This window comes from Frankliniella occidentalis, unplaced genomic scaffold (genome assembly GCF_000697945.3).
Source record: "Frankliniella occidentalis isolate FOCC.00 unplaced genomic scaffold, Focc_3.1 Scaffold146, whole genome shotgun sequence".
NCBI classification, from domain to species: Eukaryota; Metazoa; Arthropoda; class Insecta; order Thysanoptera; family Thripidae; genus Frankliniella; species Frankliniella occidentalis.
In genome coordinates, this window is record NW_026267273.1 from 396,226 (window position 1) to 408,877 (window position 12,652).

Consider the following 12,652-nt stretch of genomic DNA (forward strand, 5'->3'; position numbering starts at 1 on the left):
AAAAGCAAGGGAAGGGGTGGTGGGCCCGCAGGGGTTGGATGGGAGAAGAAATGAGGCATCATTGGTGATGGTGGAACATGGTGTGGGGGGGGGGCGGTTGGGGGGATTCGTTAGACGCTCGAAAACGCGCCCGTTGTGGTGTACATATTGCGGTAATGAACACGCTCGCAGTCGAAAACATGTGGAAAAGTAATTGCTTCGCAACAAAAAAAGGGAAAAAATAGGCATTATCGGAGACCGATGCCGATGTTACTCACCTCATGTTTTGGCGTAGTTTTTTTAAGGGGGTCGTGGGTCGTGGTGTTCCGACTAACCTCGCCGCAGGTTCCTGACGACAGACTTTACGCCGCTGCCGCTCAACGGCAAGTCCGCAACCAAGTACCCGACGCGCATCCTGCACGACGGCGTCCTGGAGGTGTGGTACCGGCGGGACGACACCTTCCAGCTGCCCGTCGCCTTCCTCTACTTCCAGCTCGTGTCGCCGCTGCCCATCAAGTCACTGCAGAACGCCGTGCTGCTCGATTTGCTGGTAAGAGACAAAAGAGATTTGCCCATCACGGTAAAAACAGTTCTGTTGTTGATGATGGGTCTTGATCGTGACTAACTTGAAGATGTTGAACCAACGTTCACTGGTCCAAGGGCCGCGGAATTAGGAAGCACCGCAAGGCAATGGACGTCACACGACACGTAACTTGGGTGACGATGACAACTGACATCTACTGAGTCTGAGTGGTGGTTCAGTTGGCGCCAAAACAGGTGCATCAATCTCAATACAGGAAGACAAACTGAGTAATATTGGCAGCATAGCCAACTCTACAGCAAAACCAATGTATGTTGTTTGTGAGGTAGAAAGGAAAAGTTGAAAGAACTCCTGTAGTTAGAGGAAAACTCGGATTTTGAGAATAAGGGACTGTCTAAAAGTTGAAATTTCCCCCATTTTCGGATTTTATCCGGGGCGCAACCATTCCCTGTCCGCTCAGACAGAAAGAACCATCGACTGTTGCAGGTGACGGTCCTCAAACAGCAACTCGTGGAGGAGCTGTACCCGGCTGAGATGGCGCTGCTCAACTACTGCGTGTACTCCAACGAGAAGGGGCTCGTGGTGCGCGTCGAGGGCTTCAGGTGCTCGCTCGCCGCGTGAGCCGCGTCCACTCCACAAAGACGACACAATGCCCCTCTCCACCCTGTGGCTGTGGTCGTGTGGAGGGCGCGGCTGGCGCGGCTCGTGGGGGATCGAGTGTCCACACACACAGTGAAGAGGGTGGGGAGGGGTTGCACCACACCCCGCACGAGCACCCGAGTGCAGCCGGAGCTCACCCCGCCATTGTCGCGCCCCCGTGCCGCCAGCCAGAAGCTGCCGCTGCTGCTCGATGCCATCTTCGCGCAGTTGTCGCGCGTCGCGGAGCACGTGGACGGCGCCCTGTTCGCCGCCATGCAGGAGAGCCTGCGGCGCCTGTACCACAACACGTTCGTCAACCCCACCAAGCTGGCCAACGAGCTCCGCATGTCGCTGCTGCTCCAGGTGAGCTCTTGCTCGCTCCTCCGCCCCCCGGGGTGCGATCCCCGCGGAGGACGACGACGGCCCCGTGTAAAACTACCCTCCTTGCATTGTCGTCAGATATACTGGACGCCCGTGGACAAGTACGGCGTCATCGCGCAGACGACCCTGGAGCAGCTCAAGAGCTTCGCCAAGGACTTCCTCCAGCGCATGTACATCCAGTGCCTCGTCCAGGGCAACGTGAGCATGGAGGGCGCGCTGACCATCTGCCGCCGCGTGGCGGACACCCTCCGGTGCCGGCCCCTCAAGGCCAAGGACTTCCCCACGCTGGCCGTGTGCCAGGCAAGATGCTCCGCGCCCCTTACGGGGCTGGCCTCCAACGTTCTTTAGCCTCGTCACCGCCGACTTCATCGGGGTTTGCGTCGTGTCCGTCTCAGAGGGTCGCCCTAACAGGCTGGCGCCCACTCACAGGTGCCTCTGGGCGAGAGGTGCTGCCGGGTCCGCACCTTCAACCCGGACGATAAGAACTGCAGCACCGTCAACTACTACCAGTGCGGGCGTGCCACCGTGGTCAAGTGCTGCATGTCGGAGCTGCTGGTGCAGCTGCTGGACGAGCCCGTGTTCAACGCGCTGCGCACGCGCGAGCAGCTGGGCTACGACGTCACGTGCCAGCGCCGCACCACCTACAACACCCTCGGCTTCCTCATCACGGTGCGATGCCCGCGGGCGACGAGGTGGGGGTGGGGTGAAGGCGCGGTGTGCGGCGGCAGCCTGTTTCACAGACTCGGGGTCCCGACAGGTCAACTCCCAGGCGGACAAGTACACGATGGACCACGTGGACAGCCGCATCGAGGCCTTCCTCAGAGACTTTAGTCACGCCCTCAAGACGCAGTGCACCCGCCGATTCAAGTTCGTGAAACGCTCTCTACGCGACGAGAAGGAGTGCGTGGACTTCGATCTCCAGGTAGGCTTGTCGCGTCGTTGGTCCACCCTATACGCTGCTAGCTCACACTCTGCACTGCCCACCCAAACCCGGGCCGCACAGGACGAGGTGTCGCGCAACTGGAAGGAGATCACATCCAACACGTACATGTTCGACCGGGCCGAGCGGGAGCGACAGTGCCTCAAGAACATCCGGCTCAAGGACCTCCGGAAATGGTGCGACGCTCGCCGGGACGGAGGGGCGTGCTCGTGTGCTCGTGCAGCTACTGACGGCGCCTCGCGTTGCCCGCCACACACAGGTTCCTTGCCCACCTGGGCCAGGACACGCGCCGCAAGCTGTCGGTGCAGGTGGTTGGAAATCGCGACGGCGGAACGTCCGAAGATGCGAGCGCGTCAGCGACGGCGGCGGCGTCCTCTGCGGCGGCGGCGGCGGCGCCGACGGCGCCACCCGTCCCCGTCCGGGGGCGGCTCTCCTTCCGGCCGAGCAGCGGGGCGGCACAGGCGCAGAGCCAGGCGGCGGCACAGGCGCAGCGCAGCAGCCGCTCCCCGCGCGGGGGCGGCGCCGCCGGTGGAGGACCCTCCTTCAGCCTGCGCTACGTGCGCGCGTCCGACGCCCGGCCCGCCGCCTACTTCGTGACGGACGTGTCCGCCTACAAGAGGGCCACCAGCATCATCCACAGCCCCAGCTACAGCCCGTCGCCCGGCAGCCAGGTCAAGGCGGCCGACGAGGACGACGACACCGACGTAGCCGCCACCGCGTCCACCGCGGCAGCCTCACCGACCACGCCTCGCGCCGCCACCACCTAGCCCACGAGAGCCGAGTTGTTACGGACGTCTAATGAAGCGGTTCAGTGTGTAGCAAAGTCACATTATCTTCGATGTTGCAGCTGCTTGTCAGCGTTTCCATGTTGACAATCCTTTCCAGATGTGCCTCATTTCCATAGCAGGGAAAAAAAATAGAATGAATATTTTTCTGTTTTTCAAGAAGAAACAATAAGGCTCTCAAAATCGAAAGCTGTTGGGCAAAGACATTTATCCAACTGCTTAAGATTACAATCTTTTACAGTTCTTATCACATGAAGGGACCCTAGGCCTGTGGAGCGCAGGATTTCGAACAAAAGGCATGGTAATGTACAAAGACTACATTTATTGCATCCAAGTTCAAGTACATGCCTCACAGTCACCAGTTTCAGAAAATACTGAAATATGAGGTTGGTAAGCATTAACTGCTAGTACCACTTTCAAAGGAACATGGACTGTAAGGCATAAGATCACTATCGCCAATGAGTCCATCAGGTACAGGCGAGCGTTATAACATAATCCATGTTTTCCTCTTACATTAAAACTCTCATAATAAAGGGTCAAAAATAACAAATTTATTATTATCAACAAGACATGTCCGCATTTTCTCATACCTCCTCTATCACACAGTAAAGTACTATTGTATTTACAAATAAAAAATACATTCTTTTCAGCTTCAACGTAACATCCCACAAAAAAGACATACATATCTACATGGTAGGCAGTTCCATCCTCAATCATGAGGAAATTATTTTTATATGAAAAATCATGCTCTACTTACTAAGTGCAAAGGCTTTGACGATTCATAAATGCAAGACAATGCATCATTATATTTTGATTCTAAAATTACCAGCAATTCCATGCTTTGCTGGTAAGCTAAGGGTGGGATAAGACAGGAGAAAAAGAGCCCCCAAACAGCTTCAGTGTAAACAACTGAATAACAGAATCACAATAAGTTTTTAACAATGCATCATGTTGCATTGAATTTAGAGTATAACTACCCAAAATGTCCTAATTTTCAGGCTATCCTGTTCCGTAGGAACAATAACATTATTCAGGCAAGGTCGAGTTCAAATCAAGTACAAAATCATTCATACACCCAATCAATGCCTAAGCAATAATGAAGAATACAAAACTGATGCTCAAATCTTTCTCAATCTTCTTCATGATGACTTTTTTTCTCATAATTGGACCAGAAATGAAAATATGATGAAAAGATTCATAGATTGAGCTACAGAACTGTCAAAAGTATTTGCACCAACGGTACCTTCATCACTGTTTAAACAACTACACTTCCTCCTCCACATAGGAAAAATAAATAAGTCACAAAAATAGACAAAACAATGTTTGCAGGCAATTTAAAGTTAGATGAAGATGTCAAGCTGGCACACCAGAAAGCACCTGTACTGCCTTCACACAAGAAAAAATAAAGGAACAGGAAAAAAAAAAAAAAGGTGTCAGCAATCCAAATATATCACACAACACAGAATGCTGCACCAAAAGTATTTAATAAGAATGTTAAAGGAATAGGAAAGCAGCTCTCCAGAAACACTGAATTTATATAAAAAGAATGAAAAATGCAGAGAAATGATGAAAACTATAAATACATGCTCATAAATCACATTAGCACAAGGGTCTTTTACAGCAGAAGAAATTGTCATTTGAAATGTATGAGGTGCAGATATTAGAAAGGCAATAGTTAAAAGCAGAGTTTAAAAATGTTAAAAAGCATCGGAGGAGATGCAGCAATAGACTTTCTTAATTTGGTTTCATTAAACACCCTGTACTTCCTAAAATTCAGATTTTTCAAATTCTTCTTTCACCTCAACAGATAACAAATATAGGGACAATTCTTCCAGACAATTAAATTTCAGTGTGTAATGGAACATTACCATGTGCGGATCATGATTATAACAACACTAATAAAACTTTGTTCGGATATTCAATGGCTAGCATGGAAAATAAGACTTAAAAATGAGATTAAAGATACCAAGAGGAAATTTTTTTTCATCATCATTGCACTAATCAACAGAATATTTATGGCTGTAGCCAAAACACACAGTATAAATCAAAGATAAATCAAAATGCTTCCGGGAGATAATTAAACAACACCTTCTTGAAACAACCCCATTAGAGAAGGTTTATCACTTTTGTAATCATATTTAACTTATTTGACGTAGATTTCATGAGTTGAATTACATACTTCCATACCTAATTTGATATGAAACAAACCTTTCATTCACATTACCCTGCACACACTTTGATTCAGACAGGTTGGTCGAATACTGTATGGTAACGTACTAAGAAAATGTTAATCTGTCTTAGCACATTGTCGACAGGGGAACCTATTCATACCATTACTACAAATACTTCAGGTAAGAAAAGAAGGTTCCTGAACTGACAGCATTCAAGACCTTGGTCAAAAGAAAAAAACATTCTACAATCATTTCCACAATTTCTTCAGTTTTGAAAATTCTCTGCATTGTTCTGCAGCAAACATATTTGGTCAAAGAGTTAAGTCCCAACAGGCAATACAGTGTATTTAACAAATTCAAACAACAATAAGAAAAGGTCCATAATTTACCAAAAAAATTAATGTTGTAAATAGCTTGATTTTTAAAGAGACAGGGAAGTTGTCTTATGTTCACCTGCCAGGGAAAACACTATCAAAAAAGAAACAAAAATTAGGAAGATAGTCAAGAGATGTGATATATCACAATTTGAGAAGCTAATTTTAGATGCCCTCGCCATAATCTCTGTCTCCAACATTTATGCGGTCTGGAGCTGCAGTGACACTGAAGCCAAGAATACTCTGGTCAACTTTGAACATTTTACCCTTCTTGGTTTTTTTGCCTTTGCCCTGTAAGAAAGTTATGAACAAGTTTTAGAGCATACTACAATGGCTTCAATTAACTTTTTACTTACTAGCAGTTTTTAATGCTTGATTTAAACTAAGAAAGAAGACTGTTCCTTACCTTAACTTCCTGGAAGTCATGACTTGCTTGTTGTGACACTGGATTAACAGCAGGTGCAGGAGCACACATGTCATCCGCAGCAGGCTTGCTTCGTCTCTCACTGCGCCACTTGCTTCGCCTTTCAAGAAATTGACGCGCAAAATCGTTGGAACCTTCTCCTTCACCAAGATACTGACGAACATAGTCCTTGACTTCATAGGGAGATTCAATATCTCTGAGGAAACCCACGAAGGTGGGAACTGAACAAAAAGGGAAAATGTTACTCAAACTCAAAAGCACTAATACTATAACCAGAAATGGAGGCTCAACAAAAAAAAATTACTCACTATCAACAGAGGGCTGCAAAGAGGCAAGAGCTTTGTGGCACCACTGACTAAACTCATCAGTACGCTGAACAGTCTGCTCAAACAGTTTAAGAACAGTGGCTTCTTCTTTCTTCTTCTTGGCTGAATTATTGGCAGACTTAGCACCTTGTTGAGCAGAGGCCGGGACATTCGATGCGCTGGCACTTTTGACAGGTGTTCCTTTTTTCATGGCTTGGGCAGCTGGTTTTACTGGAGACACAGCAGGACTGGCAACTTCATCCCAGAATCCTGGTCCAGAACCTACAAGAGCAATATTATTAGCTTCTCCAAATGACTATGTAATGTGGATATGAAGCAGATAAGTAGTACAAAATGCATACTGGTATTTCCCCAAGTAAGACTTTGAGGCGCAGAGCCCCAGATGCCAACTGAGGGAGCAGGAACATCTCGAGCAGCAGCAGCTCGTTCAGCTCTCTCTGCCCGATCTCGTTCCAGTTGCTGAAAATGATAGGATCACGGTGAACAAGAATAAAAACATAGTACACCATAAAACTAAATTTACACAAAATACGGAACTGAACAACTAGAACACTGAGACCAACCTTTGCAATTCTTTCTTGCTCTTCCCTTTGAATTTGTTCCATGGTCTTTGCCTCTGGTAATGGTGGTGCCTTCCTTTCCGCCCATTTTAATTGCATTTGAGCAGGTTGCGCCTGATTTTCAGCAGCAGCCAGTGAGGATGCAAGCATGGCAGAAAGCTGGTTCTGATGATTTTGTTGCTGAATTTGTTGAAGAATTAATTGTTGCTCTCGTAGCTGTTCTTCCTTTTCTCGTTTTTGATTGCGTTGTATCTCTGCAAGACTAAGGCTAGCAGGTTGAGAATTGAGTTTGGCAGCCTGAGGTTGACTCCATGGAGCAACCTTAGCGGTTTTAATTGCTGCAGCTGCCTGAGCTTGCTTCTGCTGCTGCTCCTGCATCTTGCGAAGTGCCTCTGCTTGTTGACGTTGCTGTTCAGTTCTTTTGGCTTGTTCTTCTGCTTCTCTTGCTCTTTGTTGTCTTTCCTCCTCTTGCCTTTTCTTCTCCTCTTCCTCTCGTCGCTTTCTCTCTTTCTCTTCTTCTTTTCGTCTCTTGTCTTCTTCTTTCTTCTTTTTGTCTTCCTCTTTCTTCCTTGCTATCTCTTGCCGTTTTGCTTCCTCCTGCTTCTTCCGATCTTCTTCCGCTTTCCGTTGGTCTTCCTTTCGTCTTGCTTCTTCTTCTTTTCGTTTGGCTTCCTCTGCTTTCTTTTTCTGTTTTTCAGCTTCAGCTGCAACTGCGAGTGCATTTGCTTCTTCAGCTTCCTGTCTTGCCCTAATCTCTTCTTCACGACGGCGCTGTTCTTCTTCTTCTTGTTTTCTCAGGAGTTCTTGTTGCTTCTTCCTATCCTCTTCAATAAGCATTTGCTCTTCCAAAATTTGTTTTTCAGTCTTCATCTCCTTAGTATTAAGATCGCCCCAGAGTGAGGCAGTAGATGGCGGAAGCATGGGTCCTGAAGGTGGCACCGAGCCTCCAACTAGAGGAGGCCGCACACCTCCAAGCCAACTTCCATGGTTGTATACAGGAAGAGGACTTCCCCACAAAGAGTCCCCCTGTAAGAAATTAAAACATTCAATAATTCTGGATTCATACAGTTCAATAATAATGACACCTATAACAAACAGAGCAAGGACTCACAGCAGCTTGATGATGAGCTACTTGCTGATGTTGCTGCTGCTGTTGTTGTTGTTGTTGCTGATTTAATTGCCTAAGCAAGCTTTGAATAGGATCTGATGGCAGTTGATCATTAGAAGGTTGTTGTGCCTGGGCTGGAGAGGGTGGGGGTGATAGCCTTGATGACAATCCACCCATTTGCTGAATCAATTGCTGCAATGGGTCTAGAGGTTGGCCTGGCTGTGGTCCAGGAACATCTTTGGCCTGCATTTACAAAGAAAGTTAGAGGCCAAATATGATTTTTCAGAGAAGGCAAAAAAAAAGAAGGCGCTAACTGTACCTGCGGCATACGTGGTTGCTGCTGTTGCTGTGATTTCTGTTGGAACTGTGACATTAGAGCCATGACAGAACTTGGAGCAGAAGCATTGGGCAGAATTGGAGGGCCAGCATCCATAGTAGCCATATGTGCATTCATTTGAATGTGCTGAGACACAAGCTATCAAGAATACAATGATACATGAGAGTTGTGAAAAAAACAGGAACTTGCATTTTTGGAAAGTTGAAAAAAAAAGTACCTCCTGTTGTTGGATAGGAGAAAGTGTGTTCCAGCCTTCTGTTTGTTGAAGCTTGCTCACAGCAGCTGCAGCAGCAGCCTGAGATTGTTGTCTATAATGTTTGGGACAAGATATTACATGAGGAAAATTGATGGATAAATAATTTTGGTTCAATCAGAATGATCTAAAAACCTACCTTAAGAACATTTGCTGCTGTAGTACTTGATACTGATGCTGCATCATCATAATGTCTGGTTCCCCAGGGATACCTGGGACGCCAGGTACACCAGCAACTCCAGGTACTCCAGGAATTCCTTGCATTCCGGGAATTCCAACCATTGGCATTTTAGGCATACCAGGGCCCATAGGTATTCCAACACCTGGGTTCCCCATCAAAAGAGGATCTGCCCCCTAAACCAAAATCCCCCAAATTATATTAAATGTTTCCATATACTCTAAAATATGACAAACATAAAAAATTCCTTACCTTAACAGGAGGCACATTTGCCTCTGTCATGAAGGGAATCCCACCAAACACTTTAATCAGATCCTGAAGTTGAGAAAATCTCTCATCCTTGGCACGCCTGACAAGCAAATTCAGGTTGAAGTAACCCAGTCTAAACCACTCGGCCATTTCTTCGGAAGAAAACGGTCCTGAAATTATTTGAATTAAAAGTGGTATTAGATTGGACAAACTTGTATGGTTTGTGGTAGGGTACACTTGCTTTCAGGTGGGACATAGCATTATTATTTTAGATATAAATGTAGTACCTTGAACTTGGCCTTGCGGGTCTCTGTAAAACCACTTTTCTGGTTCCCGCACATGAGTTCCCATATGAGAGTGATGGTGATGGTGACCCAAGTCATCACGAATTGGGCCTTCCTCTTCTTCCATTAACTTGGCAACAAGATCATGGGCGACTACCCCCATCCTCTCCATTGCATCTTCGGACTTGTGTTCTAAAAAAAAAAGTAGGCACATTAAGTGAACCATAAAGATATGAATGTAAAAACATAGTAGTGCAAGTAACACTGTACCTCGGAGAATGTGTTGTCTTGTGTCTACATGATTTTCTTGATGAATGTTATTTGGCACACTGATGGCTGGCATGGATGCTGAAGTAGTCAATGGGTTTGGAAGTTCAGAAGGATGTGGAGGAGTCTTGAGTTTACTCTTAGCTGGTGGGGCTGCCTGTGGGCTGGGAGACTCCTTTGATTTCAAATCAGGATCACTCTTGGAATTTTGTACAGGTTTGATTGGTGTTGATTCTTGATCTTTGAATTCTTCACTACGAGGTGGTGTAGAGGGAGATGGCACTCTGACATCATTTTGTTTGTCCAAATATGGAGTAAGTTTCTCACTAACTCTTTCTGCAGATGCTCGATCAGTTGCCACTACACGTCTATGATTGGCATTTGAGTTTCCATCTCTTTTTCCAGGACCAGAACTGTTACCCTCAGAGAGAAGTCGAGTGCGTCTAAGGACACTATTATTAACAGTTCCACCATTCTACAATAGGAAGACAATGTTACATTTCAGTCAGTTCCAGCACAAAGTATGTAATATCATACAACAGAATACAATTTCAAGTTTCATACCTCCTCCTCATCTGAATATGTATGCCCTCCATGAAAGGCACCCTGTGCATCAAAGCTGCCACTGCTATTATCAGCTCCATCAACAGCCCTAGAAAGCCCACAATTTCAAAATATTACTATAAAATAGCCCCTAAAAATACAGCAACCAGACCTGAAATTTTTCATTTGACGGGACACTTATTGAAAAGAATCTACAAAACCTAGAAATTGAATTCTTGTCAAAACTGAGAAATACTAACCATTCAGGTAAGTTACTAGAATGGTCCCAAGGCCGATGAGCTCGATTATAACCACCTCTTCCTTCAGCAAGCTCCCCTTCCCTCTCCCGGTCACGGTCTCCATCTCTCCAGCTAGTGGTTCTAGCAGCCCCACTGGCGCCTGCTCCACCCCATTTTCCCTTTTCAGGTGTTGTCCCTGATGCTCTCCAACCATCTTCCTCTTCTCCTGCCCGGCTTCGTCGCCAGTTACTGTCAGTAGTGAAGGTCCTCCCAGGTGAAGGCCCTCCTAAAGTTCGATCGTTGAAGTCTTTTCTTGGGCTTGTAGCAGTCCATTCTGCACTTGTATCCAGGCCATTCCGTTCGCTCCAGCTTCTGTCACTCTGATAGCATCCAAAGAAATATGTTAAATAAATTTACTAAAGCAAATATTTATTATGTATAGATTTACACACACCTGAGAGCGGTCAAATGGACGTGTTCCTCTGGTGTACCCACCAGGTGGGGCACCCAAATGACCATGGGGTGGGCCAGTGGGGGAGTCTCCACCTTCTTCATAGCTCAAACCTCTGTTATAGGTAGTAAAGCCCCCACGTCCTCGGCCCCTACCCAAAGTAACAGGCCCAACAGTTCCACCCCTACTACCTCTAATACTAGTAGTTAATGTTACAGAAGGGGGCTTCCCTGTTGCTCGCAACACAGCATCACTGTTAATGCCACGATTCCAATGGCGCTAAAATGATAAACATGAATACTCTTGAGTTGAGGGTTAATTTCATAAAACTTAACATAAGAAGCCAACTAATAAAATTATACCGTTTCTTCTTCCGTCATTTGGATGAGAGCCAATGGAACCTGTGTTTTGTCTACGAATAGACCTGGGAAGGTTGACAAAGGATCTGGGGCCTTCACTTGCATGTCAAAAAGCGCCAACATTTCTTCACGGCCATATCGATGTTCAGCAAGTTGATACCGAGGCGTGGGTGCTGACATTGGAGGAGGAGCAGTGCAGCCATCTTGCCCCATGTTGCGAAGCCTGAAGAACCATACAATAAAATATAAGATTCTCTAGCATACAGGATGTATTTTAGACAGGGTAAGACAGGAAGTTGATCCAGAAATTGTACTTACCATTCTGGCCCAAATTTCATGGAATCAGTCATCTCCAAAAAGAACTAAAGAAGAAAATAAACATCGATAACAACAAAAACAAATGATAAAACAGACTAAACATCAAAGAACTAAAAGGCATGATAGGGAGGCAAATCAAATACATAGATGGGACAGCAATTACCTGATGAACCAGTTTCACAAATGAAAACTGAGCCAACAGCAAACCGCCAAGCACAGGAAGGACAGCAAAGAAAGGGTAGTCGAAGACTGCCTTTGAAGGAAAACACAGGAAAAGATTAAAATCAAATATTGGCACTGAAGCAAAACAAACTAATGCAAGTCAACTGAACACAACATGCAAACGCAAACATAGAACATTTATTACAACAAATAATAAAGTGTGTGCAGCACAACAGTATTTACACTTTAATGTTGTGCTCACACTAAGCCAACAATCATTCCACAGAATACGCTCTATCCGATATAGTGATCGCCCTAAAGAGAGCTCAAATAGCACGAAACATGTTGATAATTGAGAAAATAGTTCAGAAACTATTCCCATTCAAGAAGTTAAAATATGCGGGGTTGCTGTTCCTTTGTTTAGGTTATTCGCCGCGCTGTGTACATACACTTGTAAGCTCACAACCAAACTCCAAAGAGTTGAGTACATCAGATCGGAATTGAAATTAGACTAAAAAGAGACCGCTGAATGTGGTCATGTGTGTAACATGTGCGTGGATTTATTGTAATTTTGAACACAGCCAAGGTGGCACAAGGCCTGACCTGGCAAGGATGGCATACGCTCGGTTGGTTACTTATCAACTTGACGAGCAGTTGGTGACAAGAAATCAATATCTGTATGAACCTAGGCCGTTAACTGTGTTCTAGCGTGTCCAAATCATTGTGACAAAGTTAATACAGAGGTGTCAATACCTTTTTTTCCACAAACACAAGAGTACAAGAG

General features: G+C 46.1%; 2 protein-coding genes across 4 annotated transcripts; one reads left to right on the top strand and one right to left on the bottom strand.

The window, feature by feature from the left end:
* Window positions 1-112: 112 nt before the first annotated feature.
* On the top strand, window positions 113-4,471 carry LOC113206316 (nardilysin-like). The gene is made up of 8 exons (XM_052271012.1): window positions 113-529; window positions 1,007-1,137; window positions 1,168-1,522; window positions 1,619-1,879; window positions 1,970-2,209; window positions 2,298-2,462; window positions 2,544-2,919; window positions 4,281-4,471. The coding sequence occupies exons 2-8, from the start codon at window positions 1,055-1,057 to the stop codon at window positions 4,469-4,471; spliced, it is 1,671 nt and encodes a 556-aa protein (XP_052126972.1). The 5' UTR covers window positions 113-529; window positions 1,007-1,054.
* LOC113206286 (GRB10-interacting GYF protein 2) lies at window positions 3,568-12,646 on the bottom strand. 3 transcript variants are annotated; one of them, XM_026422291.2, is made up of 19 exons: window positions 12,622-12,646; window positions 11,870-11,959; window positions 11,707-11,750; window positions 11,392-11,611; window positions 11,033-11,308; window positions 10,600-10,958; window positions 10,361-10,448; window positions 9,800-10,271; window positions 9,533-9,721; window positions 9,249-9,415; window positions 8,958-9,172; window positions 8,783-8,873; window positions 8,548-8,703; window positions 8,232-8,471; window positions 7,124-8,146; window positions 6,902-7,019; window positions 6,543-6,821; window positions 6,217-6,455; window positions 3,568-6,101 (listed from the first exon to the last, which is right to left on the bottom strand). In XM_026422291.2, exons 3-19 carry the CDS (start codon window positions 11,736-11,738, stop codon window positions 5,976-5,978), a joined length of 4,290 nt encoding a protein of 1,429 aa, XP_026278076.1. In that variant the 5' UTR covers window positions 11,739-11,750; window positions 11,870-11,959; window positions 12,622-12,646; the 3' UTR covers window positions 3,568-5,975. The 3 variants fall into 3 exon arrangements, with proteins under 3 accessions (XP_026278076.1, XP_052126953.1, XP_052126954.1); XM_052270993.1 differs by lacking the exon at window positions 12,622-12,646 and adding an exon at window positions 12,504-12,524; XM_052270994.1 differs by lacking the exon at window positions 11,870-11,959.
* Window positions 12,647-12,652: the final 6 nt, after the last annotated feature.

Bases quoted from the DNA above. Each gene is read 5' to 3' on its own strand.
- LOC113206286 (XM_052270994.1), bottom strand. From the start codon at position 11,738: ATGACTGATTCCATGAAATTTGGGCCAGAATG. The intron at 9,722-9,799 runs GTACAGTGTTAC...TTTTTTTTTTAG, and splicing joins AAGACAACACATTCTCCGAG to AACACAAGTCCGAAGATGCA. The intron at 9,173-9,248 runs GTAAGGAATTTT...ATTTTGGTTTAG, and splicing joins CAAATGTGCCTCCTGTTAAG to GGGGCAGATCCTCTTTTGAT.
- LOC113206316 (XM_052271012.1), top strand. From the start codon at position 1,055: ATGGCGCTGCTCAACTACTGCGTGTACTCCAACGAGAAGGGGCTCGTG. The intron at 2,210-2,297 runs GTGCGATGCCCG...GGGTCCCGACAG, and splicing joins CCCTCGGCTTCCTCATCACG to GTCAACTCCCAGGCGGACAA. The intron at 2,920-4,280 runs GCCGAGCAGCGG...CCTGTTCCGTAG, and splicing joins CGGGGGCGGCTCTCCTTCCG to GAACAATAACATTATTCAGG.